Below are 19,818 nucleotides of genomic sequence, written 5' to 3'. Positions count from 1 at the left end.
TCTAGTCTTGTCTTTCTCAAATCAAGTGATTATTTCTCGTATTTAGATGGTCAGTTTTTGCAGTGTAGGGTGTATGCTGAACGTGCCAAACCACTTGAGCAATACACGTCAGAAGAACTATATGCACGGTTTTGCTTTGGGAGAGATGACATTAAGTACATTGCAGATCTGGTCAGACCAACACTACAACACAAAACCCAAAGGAGTCATGCTTTGTCTGTGGAGGAACAGTGCTTAATTGTGTTGCGCTTTTATGCATGTGGGACTTTCTATCAAGTAATAGGAGACAATATGGGAGTGGATAAATCAACCGTGAGTAACGTGGTGAAGGTTGTGTCAGTGGCACTGGGCAGTCTGATCAATCAGTTTGTTTCCTTTCCCAAGGATGACCAGATTGCTCAGACTAAGCACACGTTTTTTCACATGGGGAACATGCCTAACACTATTGGTGTTATCGATTGTACCCATGTGCATATCCCAGCACCTCGTGAGAGGGAGTGGGAGTATGTCAATCGGAAGGGGAGGCACAGCATCAACATAGAACTTGTGGGTAACGCCGACCTCATCATCACCAACTGTGTTGTAAAATGGCCAGGGTCTGTCCATGATGCACGCATTCTAAGACAGAGTGCACTTTACAGAGAGCTTCAAACCAACCGACCAAATGGCATTCTATTGGGAGACAGCGCTTACCCTCTTCTACCATGGCTAATGCCCCCTTTTCCAGTTGCAAATACACCTGAGCAGGCACGCTTCAACGCTGCTCATTGCAAGACAAGATGTGCCATTGAGCGCTTAAACGGAGTGCTGAAGAGAAGGTTCGCCTGTCTGAACTACCTGCGAGTAGAACCGAAGGTGGCATGCAACATAATCTTGGCCTGTATTGTTCTGCATAACATTGCAACCAGGCGTCATGTCCCTTACGATGCCAGTGACAATTATGATGGACCTGAGCCTGATGTAGACCCAGAACAGCCACTACCTAATGAGGGACACACTGGACATGTAATAAGAGACGGAATGCTACGAAACTACTTTTAACTTAGCTACTGAATAACTGAGTAACATTTTTTGTTGTCTTTAATTCATATGGATGGCTGGTAGCTCTGAGATTTTTCTTTCGACATATCTCATTAGATATGAAATGCTTCATAGCTTTTTTTTGTTTTCTTTTTACTCATCATTATCATTTTTAATTATCATTTTCTTTATTTGTATTAATCCAAAATATGAATAAATGTATATCATATGAAAACATTGATTTTGTCAGAACTCATTTTGTTTTAAAAAAAACTTGAAATTTTTGGAAAATCACAACTGAATCCACCCTTCTGATGGGATCAGGATTACCTTGTTTTTTTGGATCAAATATATCCCAAACCAAGTTCAAAGTTTTGAACAACACAAAACGAAGGTTTTATCCAGATCAAATGTAAGATCGGATTACATGATCTGATCTTCTATCGGAATCCATCTTTTTGTTTTGAGCAACCCATTTTCAAGATTTGATCCAATCCGTTATCCGAAATCCCATTGGATTACTTTTGAAAAACTGGGCCCTGAGGATTCCAGCAAGGGTAAATCAGCAAACTCAGACTGCATAGAAATTTCTGTACACACACACTCCATGTTCAGTGTAAGCGCCGTCTGGGGAGATATTAACGGAAGTCAATATTTGTATAATATGAAGATCATGGCAGAAAAAGCAACAGCATTAGACATACAGTCAAATCTGGCCCTCATTATGTGTCTAGCCTTCCACATAGCATCAATGTCTTCGGACATGCACAACCAATGCTCCAAACAAGCACAGGATACACGAAGTAGTCATCGTAACCACAGAAACACATGATCAAAAGCAATTATATCTCTGGCCTTATACCTATTTTTCTTATATTGTGTCTTATAAAATGTCACAGTGTCAGATTTTCATGTAGAATGTAGCATTTTTTTTCGAATGTTCTGTTTTTGTCTGAAAGCTCTGATCAATTCAATTCAATTCAATTCAATTTTATTTATATAACGCCAAATACAACAAATGTCATCTCAAGGCACTTAGATAATAAAGTCCAATTCAAGCCAATTGGAATTCAATTAATTGTAATCATAATTATTCATAAAATAATCCAATTCGTTCATATAGAGCCAATTCAAAAACAATTTCCTAGCTAAGGAAACCAACAGATTGCACTGAAACTTTTTTCTTTTTCGGCCCAATCTCCCGTCCTGAGCGTGCCTGAGGCGACTGTGGAGAGAAACGACTCCCTTTTAACAGGAAGAAACCTCTGGCAGAACCAGACTCAGGAAGGGTGGCCATCCGCCTCGACCAGCTGGGGTTTGAGAAGACAGAAAGAGAGAGGGGGGGGGGGTTGGCGGCACTGTAACACCATTCAAAGGATATCTGTTGGAACAGGGAAACACGAGTTAATGACCACAATAATGTCACATATACATAAAGAGAGTAAAGTGAGGAAAGGTGTGACAGATGAGGCCCCCCAGCAGTCTAGGCCTATAGCAGCTTAACTATGGGATGTTTCAGGATCACCTGAGCCATCCCTAACTATAAGCTTTATCAAAAAGGAAGGTTTTAAGCCTGGTCTTAAAAGTGGAAAGGGTGTCTGCTTTCCGGACATTTACTGGCAGCTTATTCCACAAGAGAGGGGCCTGATAACTGAAGGCTCTGCCTCCCATTCTACTTTTAGAAACTCTGGGAACCTCAAGTAAACCTGCAGTTTGGGAACGAAGTGCTCTGTTAGGAAAATATCTAACAATGAGATCTTTAAGATATGATGGAGCTCGGTCATTAAGAGCTTTATGTGTAAGGAGAAGAATCTTAAATTCTATTCTGAATTTAACAGGGAGCCAATGAAGAGAAGCTAAAACTGGAGAAATATGATCTCTCCTGCTAGTTCTCATCAGAACTCTGGCTGCAGCATTTTGGATCAGCTGAAGGCTTTTCAGAGAATATGTGGGACAGCCCAATAAAAAAGAATTACAGTAGCCCAATCTTGAAGTAACAAATGCATGGACTAGTTTTTCCAGGGCTGGACTGGCATCTGAAAAGGGCCCGGGCACTTTTTGATCACTGAGGGCCCAGCGCATATATATATATATATATATATATATATACACACACACACACACACACACACACACACACACACATACATATATATACGATGTCTGGAAGCATATACTAAAGTAGTCTGTAGCTTGCTCATCTCCCTGGGACTCTTCTACTCCCATTTCAACATTCTGATTTGCCTATACACAGATAAAGAAAAACAGGAAGGCAGGGATGTCACTATGTTACTTTTGTCTAATTATCATTAATCCTCCATTTAATCCTTGTAAGGTGTTCATGTTTTTGTTACATAGAAGATATTCTGGCCCAGTGGACCTGGGACTAAAGGAGGGAAAAAAAGCTGCTGTGCACCCTCATGTTCCCTTCATCCTGCTTGTGAAGTTCTGAGTATCTTTGTTTTTGAGGATAAGAGATAGAGAGAGGAGGATAACTAACTTTATTTTCCAGATGATGAGCCCTGGCCAGTGAATCTCATTGTGAAAAAAGTATTCATACCATTTTCCTTCAGCAAAACCTGAAAATGGGTCCCACAGACCCAAGCCAGGGATAAGCAAAGCAATATTTCACCAACACACACAACACTGTATAGAAAAGGAGCACCAGCACCACACATACACTATTGTATGTTCTAAGTCTTACTGAATCAAATTAAACATGTAGTAATAATTTCCTGGGTTAAATTATTTTATTTATTGCTCAAAATTGCTCCAGTCCACAGATACTGTCAGTGAGCTTACTGAATGGAATGTTAACCCCCGCCCCCCAGGCATAAACTGTAATGCAGCTTGAGACTGATCAAAAGAGCCTAAGATAGTGCTTATGTCTGTGTGTTTTTTTTCTCGGACACATCATTTTTTTCACCACAGCAAAACCAAGTGACCGCTTCTTATTGCTTAGGCTTCCAACATAACTTGTGGAAGTTCCGTGTACAATACGCCTTGAAATCAAACTGCGTTGCCTCAACCATGAAGAAATTGAAACATCCATTGCTTTAATGCTTTCCACCAGAACAAAACGTGTTTGCATGGTAGGATAGCCTATCCGCCGTGACCACCACAGGAAAATTGAACTTATAAAGACACTATTAAAATACAGACATCCCAAGTTCCAAAAACTCATTTCAGGGAGATGCTTATTGAACCCCCCCCCATATTTTCTTTAATTAATTTACGCTTAATTTATTTTGCCTATTTATCAACATATTAAATTGGGGATTTTTTAAAAGGCTTAGACAGGCTGGATATAGATAGTTAGATACTGTAGCTGGCTAGTTAGATATAGGTCTACATAATTTAGTAACTAAATGTGTATTGATACTTCAAATAAGTCTTTGATACGTTTTGCTTTATTTTATAACAGCATTTAACCTACAGAAATAAAATGCAGATGATGGCGCGTTCAACTTAGGCAACCTCCACGTCTTTCACAGTCATTAAGTCCGCTGTGGGCAATACTGAAGTCACTGTTGCATACAGTGCACCTCGCCACCGTGTCATCATTCTTCACCTTCACTAGACATGGATATACATTAGTATATTCTGCTGTAAAATGAGTCTTATATTTTCGTTTTTTACTCGAGGATTCACCCTCTGCCATTTGGCAGGATGTACAGTTTTGAGTGGTAACTTAGGTGACTGTCGGAGAGTAAATCGAAGCCCTCCCACACCGAACGGTATTGGCTTATTTTGCTGACTAAACCAATCAGCGCGCCTTCTGACCAGCAGTCGCCCTGAACGCTGGTTGAACAGAGCATCGCTTTGGACAGATACGCACAGGTTTCACACCTCTCCCCACACCCCTCTCTCTCTCTCGTGCCTGCGCAGTCCAAACGCGCATAGTGCACGAGTTATTGTATTGCCTGCACGCTCTCACTCGCATTGAAAAAAAAAAAAAAAACACTCCGTCGCATAGTCTAAAATCCGGGATATTTTATCCGACTCGCGGGCATCCGTGATTAACTATCACTATCAGGGAGACTCCCGGAACTTCCGGGAGACTTGGGATGTCTGAAAATATCAGATACACATTGCCAACAACAAAGTTAATCTACCATGTTTTTACAGCAGGTCATGCAATAAATTGGAGTGAGCGCGTAGCTCACAATCTAGGTCTGTGGCGTAGCTATCAGCGATTCCCAAACAGTAGCACACCACGGCTAGTCGGCTTCTTGCCTATCCCTCTACCATGCAAAGACTTAAGATAGTACGAGATGTCTTGATAATGACGTGGCATGCCATTACAGAAGGAAAAGAATACAAAATACATTCTGTCTAAAATCATAGTTGCACAACAAGACACGACAAGCAGTAGAGTAGAAATAAGAAATGTGTTGGATTTGAGAAAGTGAAAGGGGGGATACCATAACTAACACGCACTAGCAATTACAGCACAGGTCGTCCTTGTGACAGCTGACAGCCTGGTCAAGAGAAATGGAAGATTTATATGCGGGCGCAACAATACAAGAAAAGTGTATGAAAATAAATCAAATGGGTATTTTTGACTGATTTGAGAGAGTGGGGACGACAACTTCAGTTTTAGTTTCAGGCAACACATGGGGAAAATGCCGAAGCGGTGAATAGCTAATCTTCCTAGCTAGCTAGGGTAGTTCTAGAGGGCACTAGCAGAATTTAAACACACATTGACCTTGTGACAGCTCAAGACAAAATGGAAGATTTATATATGCTTGCGCAACATTACAAGAGAATGCATGAAAATATACCAAATGGGTATGTTTGTGACTGATTTGCTGAAGTCAGGATGACAACTTGGTCTCGGTTTCAAACTTTCAGGCAATGGGAAACGAAACGCCGAAGCGCCCAATAGCTACACTGCATTGGCTAGCTAGTGGGTGTGTTGAGATGAATTCTAACCTCAATCTCTCCCTGCTGGGTCACGTCTCCTATCTCCGTCTCCTCCTCCTCTGGTTCCCCAGCTGGAACAACCATCTCCTCCTCCTCTGGTTCCCCAGCTGGAACAACCATCTCCTCCGCCTCCGCCTCCTCCTCCTGTTCATTCTCCACCACCTGTGCGCTCGTTGATGTACCGGCGGCCCCACTGCCCCAACCTGAGGTCGAGCAGCCAGGTTCCGCATCTCCCACGGCCCCACTAACCGAACCTGAGCTCGAGCTTGTGCTTTTAAACATGTCAATGATTTTAGCGCATTTTACTGCGTCGTCTTTTAGTTTTTGTTTTCTCTTTTCCTTACGCTTGTCATGGCCACTCTTTTGTTTCTCCATTTCGCGTCCTCTTTATCCACCAGAGCTTTAGCCGAATATAGCCAAGTCAGCTAAACTTCGGGTTATAATGATGATGATGATGACTTGGGTCAAGTGGGCCTGTAGGGAGGGGCGGGCCTTTGACAACGTTAGGCATTCTCATTGGACTAGCGCTCTGTGCCTCAGGATAAACATCCAATGGGCCCCGACGTGTCATTTTTTTTACCGTCGCAGTCAATAAAAAATATAATATATATATGTATATTTTATTTACAGCCCTCGGAGGGTCCAGAGGGCCCAAATCGCGGGAGGGCCGTTCGGGCATATCCCGAACGGCCCTCCCGCGATTTGGGCCCTGAGCCAGTCCAGCCCTGAGTTTTTCTGCATCACTCTGAGACAAGATGTTCCTGATTTTAACAATATTACGAAGATGAAAGAAGGCAGTCCTAGAAACCTGTTTTATATTCGAGTCAAATGATAAATTCTGGTCAAAAATAACTCCAAGGTTCCTCACTGTAGAACTAGAAGCCAATGAAATACCATCTAGAGTAACTATATAGCTAGACAATCTCTCCCTGAAGCGCTCAGGTCCAAAGATAACGACTTCAGTTTTGTCTGAATTTAGAAGCAGACAGTTCTGAGTCATCCAGGTCTTTATGTCTTTAAGACATGCTTGTAATCTGACCAACCTATTGGGTTCATCTGGTTTTATAGATAAGTACAACTGGGTATCATCAGCATAGCAATGGAAATTTATGCCATGCTGTCTAATAATGTTACCTAATGGAAGCATGTATAAAGTGAAAAGAATCGGTCCAAGCACAGAACCCTGAGGAACTCCATGACTTACTCTGGTGTGTGAGGAAGATTCTTCATTTACAAGAACAAACTGAAATCTAACAGATAAATATGACTTAAACCAGCCTAATGCAGTTCCTTTAATCCCAATAACATGTTCAAGTCTCTTTAATAAGATACTGTGATCGACCGTATCAAATGCAGCACTGAGATCCAACAGGACAAGCACAGACACAAGTCCGCTATCAGAGGCTAAGAGGAGATCATTGGTAACTTTCAGCAGTGCAGTTTCTGTGCTATGATGCACTCTGAATCCTGACTGAAACTCTTCAAACAGATTATTTCTGTGTAAATGATCACAAAGCTGAGCTGCAACTATTTTTTCAAGAACTTTAGACATAAAAGGGAGATTGGATATAGGTCTATAATGAGCTAACACTTCTGAGTCAAGAGTAGGTTTTTTAAGAAAAGGTTTAATTACAGCAACCTTAAAAGTCTGAGGTACATATCCTGTCAACAAAGGCAGATTGATCAAATCCAATATGGAAGTGTCAATTAATGGGAAAACCTCCTTGAACAGTCTGGTTGGGATTGGGTCAATGATCAATGGTTGGTACAACCTGAGCAGTTAGTTTGTGTTTTAATTTCAGAGCTATGTCATTTTAAACAACTTCCTGCTCCCCACACAGTGAGCTAATATGTTCTGCAAAGCATCATTCAAAGCATGACAAATTACACTCTCACCCAAAAGGTGTGGTAAATATATTGTGTACAACATGCAAATAGCACTACTTCTACTTTAAAAGAATCCCTTTAAACAAGAGTACCACCATGCAGTGTCTACAGATTCATCAATTACATTACAGAATCCACTCTGATGCATTCTCGAAAAGGAGTTTATTTGGACAAAAGAAGGCAGGAAGGAAGGAGGGGTTGATGAGGAGAATGATGGTGCTTTCCAAAGTGACTCATTTCCAGCCTCATTATTGCAGTATATGTAAGAGGCCTGGGGCAGGACGGAAACCCCACCATCGACTCCCACTAATGATAAATATCCTGCTTGACTGTGAAGGAGATGCTCCATGCATCACATCTGCTCTTTATTGTCATCCTGCTTCCTCTCAGTCGCTCTCCTCCCTTCTGTCCCACCATCCTCTCACACACTCAAACAACTGTTGTCGCCCTATAAAAGAAGACGAGGCAGATTACAAATATTTTCCCTTCCGCATTACTCCGAACACAGCGACGTATCCTCTTCAACTTCCTCGTTGATAATACATGAAAGGTCCGCTGTGTGGTTTTGTGTCTTTTTAGCACATTAATTATTCAATGGGTGTTTATGTTGTGTAGGAAATTAGATTTAGAGTGCATGGACAAGTCGGTATGTGTGTCAAGCTGTCCGGAAGATAGGAAGACAGAGAGAGCTACAGTGTCTCCCACAGTTGTTCTTCTTTTCGCTGCAGTTCCCACTTATTTAATCTCTGTGGTAAGAGCAAAAAAGATAACCTACCATGTCCATTGTATTGGAGTTTGGAGTTTTTGTTGTGGAAATGAGCTATCCCTAACTCTACATACAGAAAACTAATCAACGTTTTTGCTGATTAATTAAATGTGTGTTTTTATTTTCAAACTAATCACAAGAACTCTTTTCTTTTGATCTCTTCAAAACCACCTACAAAAAGGTGACCAAAGGGGTTATTACTCGTGTGACATATTTACAGGGCTGTAGGATTTAGGGGCTCTTATTCGGGACACTGTTCGAACAATAGCAACTGAAAAACTCACATTGCTTTGTGGCTATCAGGCTAACAAGACCCTTTGCAGTCAATGAACAGTTTTGTAGGCACTCAAACTTGTAGTTACTCTGCAGTGTATTTTAGAGTTTGTTATTTCTTAGTAATTTATTAGACATGCTGATGTCCTCGTCTCCTCATTGGGGTAGTTTACTTCCAATGAAACAATGATTTGAATTTTAACAGGGCTGATGTAAAGTGCTGCGAGAAGTTTGATCATGTTTTTTTGCTTACAGCAAATCTGTAAAGAACAACAGGCAAATAGCTCTACAGCCATTTCATGGGAACTTTAATTCAGGACAATAGCCTTGTGATCCACAACATATTTTACACTTGAAGCCAAGATCTTCCAAGTATGGGATGCAGATCGGAGCAGAGTGAGTAAATCTGGCAGGAGCACAGTTGATGTGTAAAGTATCATCAGCTTGATCAAAATGACCTAAAACAGATTTTAAAAGTGAGAGAACTCAACAAAGCTGCGTGTGGAAAATATATTGTTTGAACCACTGACATGTGAAGACAAAAATAGATGATTATTATAGATCATTTTTTTTGGGATCCAGGTTTACACATGAATGAATCCTCTGAACTGTCTTCCACAAGAGCTTCATTAAATATCCCACGAGATCCCATGCATGTCAATAAAAGACTCAGCAAACAGACCTGTCGTTGAGGCCTGATGAGATTCTATTGATGCTAGCAGCTGACAAGCTAGTGATCCAAATTGTTTTGAGGGTTTCCTCCACAGGTTCAGTCTCAAATTCACAGTTCCTGTGTAACCTTAGAGTTTATGCTGTTGTGCAAAGAAGTACGTGAGGAGAACTGCAGCGAACCTGACAGAGACCGCTTCACATTTTTGCCACCCATAAAAATTCATTAACAGATACTTCTCTCAGATTTACAGTTTGTAAATGAGACTTAATGGCAACAGAGAATAGGTCCCCTCTCACACACACCCACAAACAATCAAGACTCTTGCAGACACCTTTGGGACTGTCAGGTTGGCTGTGCTGTCTAAACGTGTATGTCATAGAATCTTTGTGTGCATTCCCTCTGGCCATTGTTGCTAATCTTTATGTGACAGGCTGTCATTTCAGTGAGCTGTGAGACTCTGAGCCTGAGGTGCTGCTGATAGACCATGTGTGTGTGTGTGTGTGTGTGTGATTGAAGAAAAGAGGAAAACCTCCACGAATCACTGCTGTTCTCTGCTTGTCTTCTGTATCAAATCAACATGTGATAATTCAGAGTGATGGGTCTATAAATGCAGTTCATGATCCCTCAGGGGTGTTTGCCTTAACATAAATCCCTATAGCAACTAAATATCTTAAACAAATGAAAAAAATGGACTGAGGTCAATCTTTTTAAATGCCACAATAGGCTTCCACATTGTCTGTTCTGAAACATACTTGTAATAATTGAGACAAACACTAAAGCATCCGTGTGAGACATTCAGGAAAAGAGAGGTTTCACTGAGCATCTGCACCACGATGGGCTTTGGCAGGGCTGATCTAGTTCTGAATAGCCATATTCTGCATAATTCTAGTGATAACGTGGCTTTTCTAAAAAATAGAATTATGATAATAGTCAGACTCCTCATTTCATCTCTCCTTTATCTTCCCTAATTATATGAGGCAACAATCAACAACACTGCCCTCTACTGCTGAAACAACACCGTTCAGGACAAAACAAATTGGAATATGTTTAATTTAAGAAGCTTTTATTGTTTATTTTTCTAACATTACAAAGACACCATCTTAAATTAAGTCTGACATGGTGACAAATACACATACAATAGCCTACAGTGCATTGCATGTAAGTAAACTTAATTTATTGATTGTGTAAGAACAGTGCCTATCCTGAAGCTACAACACACACACTTTAAGTCTGACAACCTTTCAAGTGGGTTCCAGGTACATTTCAGTTCTCAAAGACCGACTTGGTCCGAAAAGTCAAGTTCAGACTGAGCACAAAAGGCTCAAACAGCCAGTCCTCCTCTCTGCAGGATGAGTCATGGCAGAGAGGAGGGGGGTTCGGGTCTCCAGCTGGGAGGGGTCAGCACAAAAAGAGGCTGAATCACGCAGACACAGTGAAATGATATAGCATATTAACAAATATTCTGGTTTATTTCTACTGACTGTGGTTGATCTTAAAATCCACTACCTGTGAGTTATGACAACAAATAACTTTCATATTTTCTTTTGAAATGTTTGACTGTTTAAAGAACATGATCACGTGCGGCCTAACGTGATGTGTATGCATTCAAAGCACAACATATAAAAAAAATATTGTGTGCAAATACTCCTCTAAGTGGTCTGCAGATAAGAGCTGCCATGTTTAACAGTTCTCTTCTTTGTGTCAATCTCTTTCATAGAAAACATACAGCTCCCGTTTGTTTTTGTAACTGTTAGGATTTAACAGCTGGTGACCGTCCTCTTGGGTCTTAGTATTGTAAGGACGCCTGAGAGCCTATCTGTGAGTTCAGCCCGAATCGTCTGCGCTGTTCTCCGATCCGCCCTTGGCGTTCTCCTCCGGTTCCTCCGCTGTGCCGCTGTCCGACTCTTCCTCGATAGTGAAGCGCGTGTCCGCGGAGGAGCACAGGGAGCTGATGCTGCTCTGCTCCGTGCACAATGCGCACGCAAACGGAGAAGGCAGGGGGCCCTCATAATGGAGGTGTCCAAATTGTTTGCCGTGGTTACCACAGAAAGGCATTGGCACCTGAACCGAGCGCAGCCCCGAGACTGCGGCTGGAAAAGTGAGGCTGTGCTTCTTGGGCAGAGCGCCCCACTCCCGCTGCTCCTCCTCGTGTACCAGGCGCGTAAAGATGTTGATCCTCCTTTTCTCTTTCCTCTTGGAGCGGAAGTAGCCCAGCATTATACCACAGAGGAATACTCCGTAAAAAGACATGACGATTAATATATAGAGGTACGCGTTCCCGTCGCCTCTGTCTGCCTGGGATTCCATGCTGCTCGGCGTGTTCACGAAGAGACGTTTGGTTGATTCTGTAGAGTTCTCCGGGTGTTCCATTTTTCTCTCGAGTCTGTGTGAGGGACCTATATGTGTGCTGAAAAAAACCCCCAAAACAATACGAATGAGGAACTTTTTTGGCACCATTACGTGTGTTTTAGTACAAATATTAGTTTCCAAGGAGCGGAGTGTTCAGTTCTATTGTTTATATAAGTAATACAACAGGCAGAGTTCAGTTTAGTGTTTACAGTCATTCCTTTCATGTATCACTGATAATTAAGTTTAACCAGTTCTGTTAGGGTGCACATTGCAAAGGAAAAGAAAATGCCGCAGAATTGACCTGAGCTGCCAGAATCTTCAGTAAATCACCTTTTAACGAAGCATTTCATGACTGTTTCTGTTCAAGAAAACGCCCTCCCGTGTTAAGTAAAGTAACCAAAAGCTTCCCCAAATTTACTTCAAACTAACTATTTACAACTTCTCTTAGTCGTTAACTCACCAAACCGAGGTGCTGTGTCTCACGTGAACATCTACTCCTGTATCTTCTCGCAGCACTCCTGGAGTTTGGCAAAACTTTTACATGGGGGGAGTTATTTATACAGAGACCCTTGGGGGTCATCATGAGTCACGTGATGGAGACTGGTTGTAAGATGAGTCTTATGAGTATTGAGGCCCTAAAGAGATGTTATGTTTTTAAAAACTGAAATAAAGAACATCTTTAACAAAATTCACACCTCTGGGGGATTCTTGTGAAATCGTGTGCTCATCTGTCTCACTAACATACTGAAGAAGAATGACATCATATCCTCAGAGTCCAATATAAAGTGGTCCAGAGGGGATGTGATGGAAAAATACTTTTTCAGAAAAATGGCAACTGTTCAGAAACTGGTGAATTATTCAAAGTGAATTATTCCTGTCAACTCGCCCTCACTCTGTCAAACTGTGTCAGGATGCAGGGCATGCTAACACTTTACAGGACCCATCTCTCCATTCTCTGTCAAGCATCTGTACTATTTTTGGATATGAACAATGAACTAATTTCATCCTCTCTCACCTGTTCACACAGGAGTTTTAGTTTCCTTGCAAATGAGCCTTGAAAACCTTTTAATCAAACTTTGTAAAGCTGTGTAAATCCTGCAAACAAAAAAAACACGTTCCCACAAGGAGCTTTGTATCTGCACTGATGAAATATTCTGCCAATTTATGATTTTTAATCTGAAGATCAAGTATTCATTTTATTTATTGCCAAAGTGTCAGAAGAGTAAGGTTTCAATATCCATTCCAACTAAAAGTTCTGCATTCAAAATCCTGCAAGACTAAAATAAGTATTATTGGAAAGATTTCGTTTAAAGGTCCCATGGCACACTTTTCCATGCTTTTTGGCTTACCTGCAGTGTTAAAATGATGTATTATCATCCTAAATGTCACCCAAAGCTTTTAAAAAAAGAAAGAGTTATATGCATGTTTTTGTATTTTTATGCACTTTTTTTGCATCCAGTAGTTCTCGCTCGCCAGTCTTTTTGGCAGCAGGTCTCCATAGGAGCAAGAGTGTGCACGTTATCCACTGCAAGTGAGTTAAAAGTGAAAGTTATCACGCTGATCTGTACGAGTGATCTGCTACTTTTAAGAGCATGATGCTTTGTTTTTGCTTCAGAGACCTCTTCAAGAAAACATGTTTTTGGTTGTGAGGGCAAGTTGACCCTTTTCAACTTCCCCAAAGACACAAAGATCTTGGATCTGTGGATGCAGTTTGGATGAAAAGATTTGGATTTGTTTGCTGCACTTCACAGACATTTTTATGAACAAAACCCACAACAATGATGGCTTCACAGGGAGACTGAAGCTAGAAGTCGAGGCTGTTAAAAAAATAAAAGGGCACACGTCTGAAGCAGTGAGTGAAACTGTTTCAAAGGTCTGTGTTGTGTTGGCATTAGATGTACGAACAGATTTTAGTACAAACATCATGGTTACACTGAGTGAAAAGGCACATTCCCCCAAGAGAAAGCTTTCCCTTGTTCTGAACAAGATATGAACTATTTGGAGTTAGGAGGTGTGCAAAAACCTTAAGAATGAAATGACTGGAAATAATGATGTCATGTACTCTTTGAAAATAAGAAATAATATCTTTGGGACCGATCTGTTCCCACTGCAGTTTATTTGGCTTCATAGAACTGTGTTTTACAGTTTCAGGCTTCCCTGATGACATTAATTGGAATGGAGCAGCTCAAAAAGAAAAAGAAATTGTAAGAAGTTTAGCATGAAAATGATTTCATGTGAAAAGTTAAGAGGGTGGACACAAGTGGTTTTCCCAATGCTTTGTATTTTACAAATTTGCCATTTGTTTCTTGAAATGTAATATCTGAATGGGAAAATTGACTCATAGTTTAGATAAGAATATGCAAGTAAAAAAAAGGACGGAAATCAGAAAATGTTTGGACGGAATAGAAAATGCAAATAGAAAAAAAAAAGCAATAATTTCTCAAAATGTTAACATAAGGCTTCTTTTCTCCACAGTAAAGCTTGAAGTGGCATTTGTGAATGGAACTCTGTATTGTAGGGCTTGACAAAGGTTTCCCACTGTAATCCCTTGTCCATGTGGTTCTATCAGCTGCCGATAAATGACGGTTCTTGATTCAGTGCCGTCTGAGGGATCAGAGATCACGGGTGTCCAGCTGCCCCCTTGTCCTTTACACACTAAAATAAAGTTGATGAGGCAAAATAATAAAATATCCTGGGTTTAGTTTGGGCTATAAGATAAAATTCAATGCAAGAGTAACAGGGTCTTCATTATAATTTTTTTAATTAATTTTCCATACCATCCCAACTTTTCCTGATTTGGAGTTGTATTTGGCTCTCTAGCTGTGGCTGGGGCAGTCACAGGTAGCTTCGGCTCGCCTTCCTCCCCCACTAAGTAAGACTTTGCTTTACTGTGTCATCAGTTTGTTGCTAAATTAGTCAGTCTGTTGTGTGAGGACGCGCAGATGGTCCAGAATGGCTTTGTAAAGCTTTGTATTTGACATCCGTTGCACGCTGTAGGGGGATACTGTAGAGAGCAGTGTGAGGGTCGTAACTATAAGTAATCCCCCACTGCTGTTCCCTGTTTCATTAATGCAAGGTATGCATAAAAGCTGGAAAAAATATATAAAACTTACAATATTTTAACATGTGATCCTTGATGAATCTTAAGGTTTATTTGTTATATTTCTGGGAAATATTAGCCTGGCTGACGTGTCCACAATCTCGATGAGATGGTGGTCTGGGAACTAGGTGTGCATTTTCTCGTATTTGAGGCGTGGTTTACGAATGCCTAGAGCCGTTTATTGGGCGCTACGAATGTCTATCAAATGGCGTCTGGTTCTTCCCATGCTGCTTTGCGCACGATTCATAGCCAATTGTATCACTTATACCAGATGACGACAGAAATTCGACGAGGAAGAAGAAGAAAAAAATAAGTAAAATAAAAGTAAACTTGCGCTCTAAGCTACTTAAAACACTTACGTAACGTTGTGTCCGCTGCCATGTTGGATTAACACTCTACAAGCTTCGGTGTAGCGCATAGACTTCGTCATCGTTTTGCGCCCCCCCCCCGTTCTGTGATTGGTTCCCAAACTCAGGCAAAAATAAGGGCGGTGGTTTCCAGGCTGACTTTGCAGTGAGAATGAAATCGCGCGCAAAGCAGCATAGGAATTCCCAGGCTAGGGAAATATGGGAAATTTCATGCAAGATGGAATGCAAGATGGCGCCGGTGTCCCTACCTGGCTGCCTGCTGCTCCTCCAGTGTTATGTGTTTTTGGTGTTCATAACCCTTATCAGTACACAGTTTAGGTCTCTGCTGGTGTATGATCGCCAATTTCTTTTAGATCTTCGACATAATGTCAGTTCTTTGGGTGCGTTTGAGCATGGTGGGCAGAAAACTGTGCCCCCGCTGCTGGCGGGGATCCCGACTCACCTGTACCGGGCCTTGGCCCTACCCTCTCAGCTGAAGCATCTCCGTTGCCGCAGCAATCGCGGCGGTCGTTAGGTGAAGCTTAAAGCCTGGCTGGCAGGATCTTCGACCATTTCCCGAACAGGACTTGGATTAATCTACCCATTAATCTGCCCCGCCGTTTCCTGGATCCCATAGCTCCCTGTCTAGTAGCTGTCACCGGATTGTTGGAGGGACTCCAGCGCCGCCGCGGCCCTCCTCGGCCCTCCTCGGCCCTCCTCGGCTTTCCCAGCGTGGAGTGAACCTTCATTTCCTGAAGATGCTGCCACGGTCTTGCAGATCCACTGAAGCCCGCCAGGACAGAGACTTGGATTGTTGCCGATGAGTGCAGCCCTCTGGTCGAACTTTTACCGGCTGGCTGTTCTTATTTTAACTCCCCGCGGACGTCGGGACGTGGAGGAGGAACGGCGACTGTTTTTAAGGATGCTTTTAAATGCAAGCAGTGCGCCGTCTCATCCTCCTCTTCCAGTTTTGAGGCAAATTTATTTGTGGTGGATCGTCCCGATCCGGTGCTGTGTGTCGTCATCTACCGCCCCCCCAAATACAATAAGGACTTTTTAAATGACTTCTCTGGTCTGCTGGCTGAAATCATGCCCAAATATGATCATGTCCTCCTTGTGGGGGATTTTAACATCCATGATGTTTGTCCTGACAAGCCGTTGGTGAAGGACCTTTTAAGCCTCATTGAGTCTTTTGATTTGGTGCAGTGTGTGGCTGGTCACACACACGAACATGGGCACACATTAGACCTTGTCCTCTCTTATGGTTTGTCTGTGTCCAACCTGGAAATCTGTGACAATGTGTTTTCGGACCATTTGCCTGTGCTGTTTGAAGCTGCCTTTTCTCGCGCTGCAGTTAAATCTGGCGCTCCTGCTCAGAGCCGTCGGATTGCACTGGGTGCACAGAGGTATCCCCCGAAATGTGCAATAGCTTCCTACACTTTTTCATTGACAAGGTTATTACTGCAAGGGCTCTCATCTCCACTCCTGAATCTGACCCCTCTGACCTTGTTCCTTGCTCAGCTGTGTTTGACTTGTTTGAGCCTGTGTATCTGAAGGCCTTAGAGGATGTGGTTGGCCAGATTAAGCCATCAGGTTCTCCCTGTGACACTGTCCCGCCTCACTTTTTTAAAGAGGTCTCCCCTAGTATCGGGCAGTCGGTTCTGGACATTATTAACAGCAGTCTGTCTTCTGGTGTTGTCCCCCAAAGTTTTAAACATGCTGTGGTGCAACCCCTGCTTAAGAAACCCAGTCTTGATCCTGGTGTGCTTGACAATTTTAGACCAATCACCAAGCTTCCTTTTATTTCAAAAATTTTGGAAAAAGTTGTTTATACTCAACTAAAATCATTCCTGGATGAGCATGATGTCCAGGAGGTCTCCCAGTCCGACTTAAAGGGATAATACGGAGTAAAATGCACTTTAGATCAATTTACGGGATGTTGGGAGTACATACGTTGAGTTGACATCAAAATCATGTCATTCGGATGTGTTTTGAGAATTTCGATTTGACCGTTTTTAGCCAAAAGTCGTTAGCGTGGAGGTGAAGGGGGCAAATCATGTCACCGCTACAAAATGCTATTTTTATACCTCTTCTACAGCTCCAAACAACATAACACTTATGTGGTAGTGAGTAGAGGGTCCCTAAAGCCAAACCGAAATGTCCCGAGGTCTTCATGTGGTCGGATATAGAGTCCAAAATGAATTTAATCAAGCCAGTACCTTTCCGGAAATGTGTCTGCTGCAGCTGCCGCTACAGACCATGGTGAAGTTGGTTTGATATTGGTTTGAAAAAAAAGACACCTTTATTTATTGGGAATATCTGTCGAATATCCAATATCAAACCAACTTCACCACGGTCTGTAGCGGCAGCTGCAGCAGACACATTTCCGGAAAGGTACTGGCTTGATTAAATTCATTCTGACCACATGAAGACCTCGGGACACTTCGGTTTGGCTTTAGGGACCCACTACTCACTACCACGTAAGTGTTGTGTTGTTTGGAGCTGTAGAAGAGGTATAAAAATAGCGTTTTGTAGCGGTGACATGATTTGCCCCCTTCACCTCCACGCTAACGACTTTTGGCTAAAAACGGTCAAATCGAAATTCTCAAAACACATCCGAATGACATGATTTTGATGTCAACTCAACGTATGTACTCCCAACATCCCGTAAATTGATCTAAAGTGCATTTTACTCCGGATTATCCCTTTAAAACACTGCATAGCACAGAGTCAGCTTTATTAAGAGTTTTTAATGACATCCTCCTGGCGAATGACTCTGGAGACTATTTGACTCTTATCCTCCTGGACTTAACTGCGGCTTTCGATACTGTGGAGCACAACATTTTGGTGTTTCGGTTGCAGCACCTAGTGGGCATCTCTGGTATCGCCCTGGACTGGTTCAAGTCCTATCTGGCAGACAGAACCATGTGTGTAAGCCTTGGTGCTTCTGAGTCCCGCTCTGCTCCGCTGTCATATGGGGTTTCACAGGGTTCAATTTTAGGGCCCCTGCTTTTTTCTCTGTACTTGCTGCCCCTGGGTTCCATCCTGAGAAAGCATGGTATCTCTTACCATTGCTATGCTGATGACAGTCAAATCTATGTGCCCCTAAGGAAGAAGGATGCTTTCTCTCTTAAACCACTTCTGCTATGTCTTGAAGACATTGAAGCCTGGATGTCCTTAAACTTTTTAAAATTCAACGAGAAGAAGACAGAAGTGATGGTGTTTGGTCCCAGTGGCTCTTGCGAATCCCCTCTTGTTGACTTTGGCCCATTGGTGCAATACAGGAAGCCAACAGTCACAAACTTAGGTTTTAAGATGGACAGTGATTTTAAATTGGCCCGGCAAATTTGTGCAGTAGTGAAGTCCAGCTTTTTTTTATCTTAGGCAGCTGGCAAAGGTGAAGCCCTTCCTCGCACACACATTGAAACAGTAATCCACGCCTTCATCACATCTCGGCTGGATTACTGCAATGCACTTTATCTTGGAGTCAGCCAGTCCTCCCTCGCACGTCTCCAGTTAGTCCAAAATGCTGCCGCTCGTGTAAGGATGATAAAAACAAGGCAATCCTGAATACATTTCAAGGATTGATTTAAATTCATGGATACTTAAAAATGTCAAAAAGGAAAAGGGAAAAGTTAAAACTGCTAAGTAAAAACGCATTATGATCAGTAGATTAGTAATCCATTGCTTTTTGGGTAAAAGAGGTTAAAAAGATTAAGATGATTAAAAGACGATCTGTGTTTAAAATGCTGTCTTAACTTCTTTAATGTTTTTGGGAAATGCAACTTAAATTAAAATATGCCGTGTTTGCTTGTTTATATAAGTTTCACTTTCTTTGCCGTGGGTTTTGAGGGCCAGTTTGTGATCGGAGGATCTGTTCATGATTGCTAATGCCTCGTTCAATCCGCGTACGGAACGTGTGGCTTACGTTCGTCCATTACAATATTGGACTTGACTGAAGCTACATTGTGTCCATGTCGTACTTCTATTTCCCCTATTTCAGGGGCGTAACACTCGCCTCCTAACTGGAACACGTAAGAGGGAGCACATTACTCCCATTTTAGCCTGTTCTTATGTTTTATGCCTTGTATTTCGTGTTGTGACTCAGGGTTCTGGGGGTGCGTCGCCCCTGGGTTGGGGTACCGGTTGGGCCTGGGGGGCTTGGGTCTTGGTGGGTATGTCGCTGGGGTTTTGGGCCGATGTGTGCACCGGTGCCTGGCCCTGGCCTGGAGCCTCTTGGTGCATTGGGGGGCCTTGGGGCGCCCTAAGCTGGTGGGGAGGTCTCTTTGCCATCTCATTGCAGGTGCTCTCCCATCAGGGAGGGCTCTCTGCTGGAGGGGGGGAGCGATCCGGGGGAGGGGTAGACTCAACCTGGGTGTCTTGTGTGGTCTGAGAGTTGTTTGAATGTTAGGATGTGGGTAGCTTTTCCTCTGGGGTGGGGGCTGGGTAGACGGCCCTGGTTGGGGTCTGGGTGTCA

At 42.5% G+C, this 19,818-nt stretch overlaps 1 protein-coding gene across 1 annotated transcript; it reads right to left on the bottom strand.

The window, feature by feature from the left end:
- Nucleotides 1-10,591: 10,591 nt before the first annotated feature.
- kcne4 (potassium voltage-gated channel, Isk-related family, member 4) lies at nt 10,592-12,418 on the bottom strand. The gene is made up of 2 exons (XM_075474499.1): nt 12,355-12,418; nt 10,592-11,952 (listed from the first exon to the last, which is right to left on the bottom strand). Exon 2 carries the CDS (start codon nt 11,913-11,915, stop codon nt 11,370-11,372), a length of 546 nt encoding a protein of 181 aa, XP_075330614.1. The 5' UTR covers nt 11,916-11,952; nt 12,355-12,418; the 3' UTR covers nt 10,592-11,369.
- Nucleotides 12,419-19,818: the final 7,400 nt, after the last annotated feature.

This window comes from Odontesthes bonariensis, chromosome 9 (genome assembly GCF_027942865.1).
Source record: "Odontesthes bonariensis isolate fOdoBon6 chromosome 9, fOdoBon6.hap1, whole genome shotgun sequence".
In the NCBI taxonomy this organism is placed as follows: Eukaryota; Metazoa; Chordata; class Actinopteri; order Atheriniformes; family Atherinopsidae; genus Odontesthes; species Odontesthes bonariensis.
This window is presented reverse-complemented; position numbering and strand designations above follow the sequence as displayed.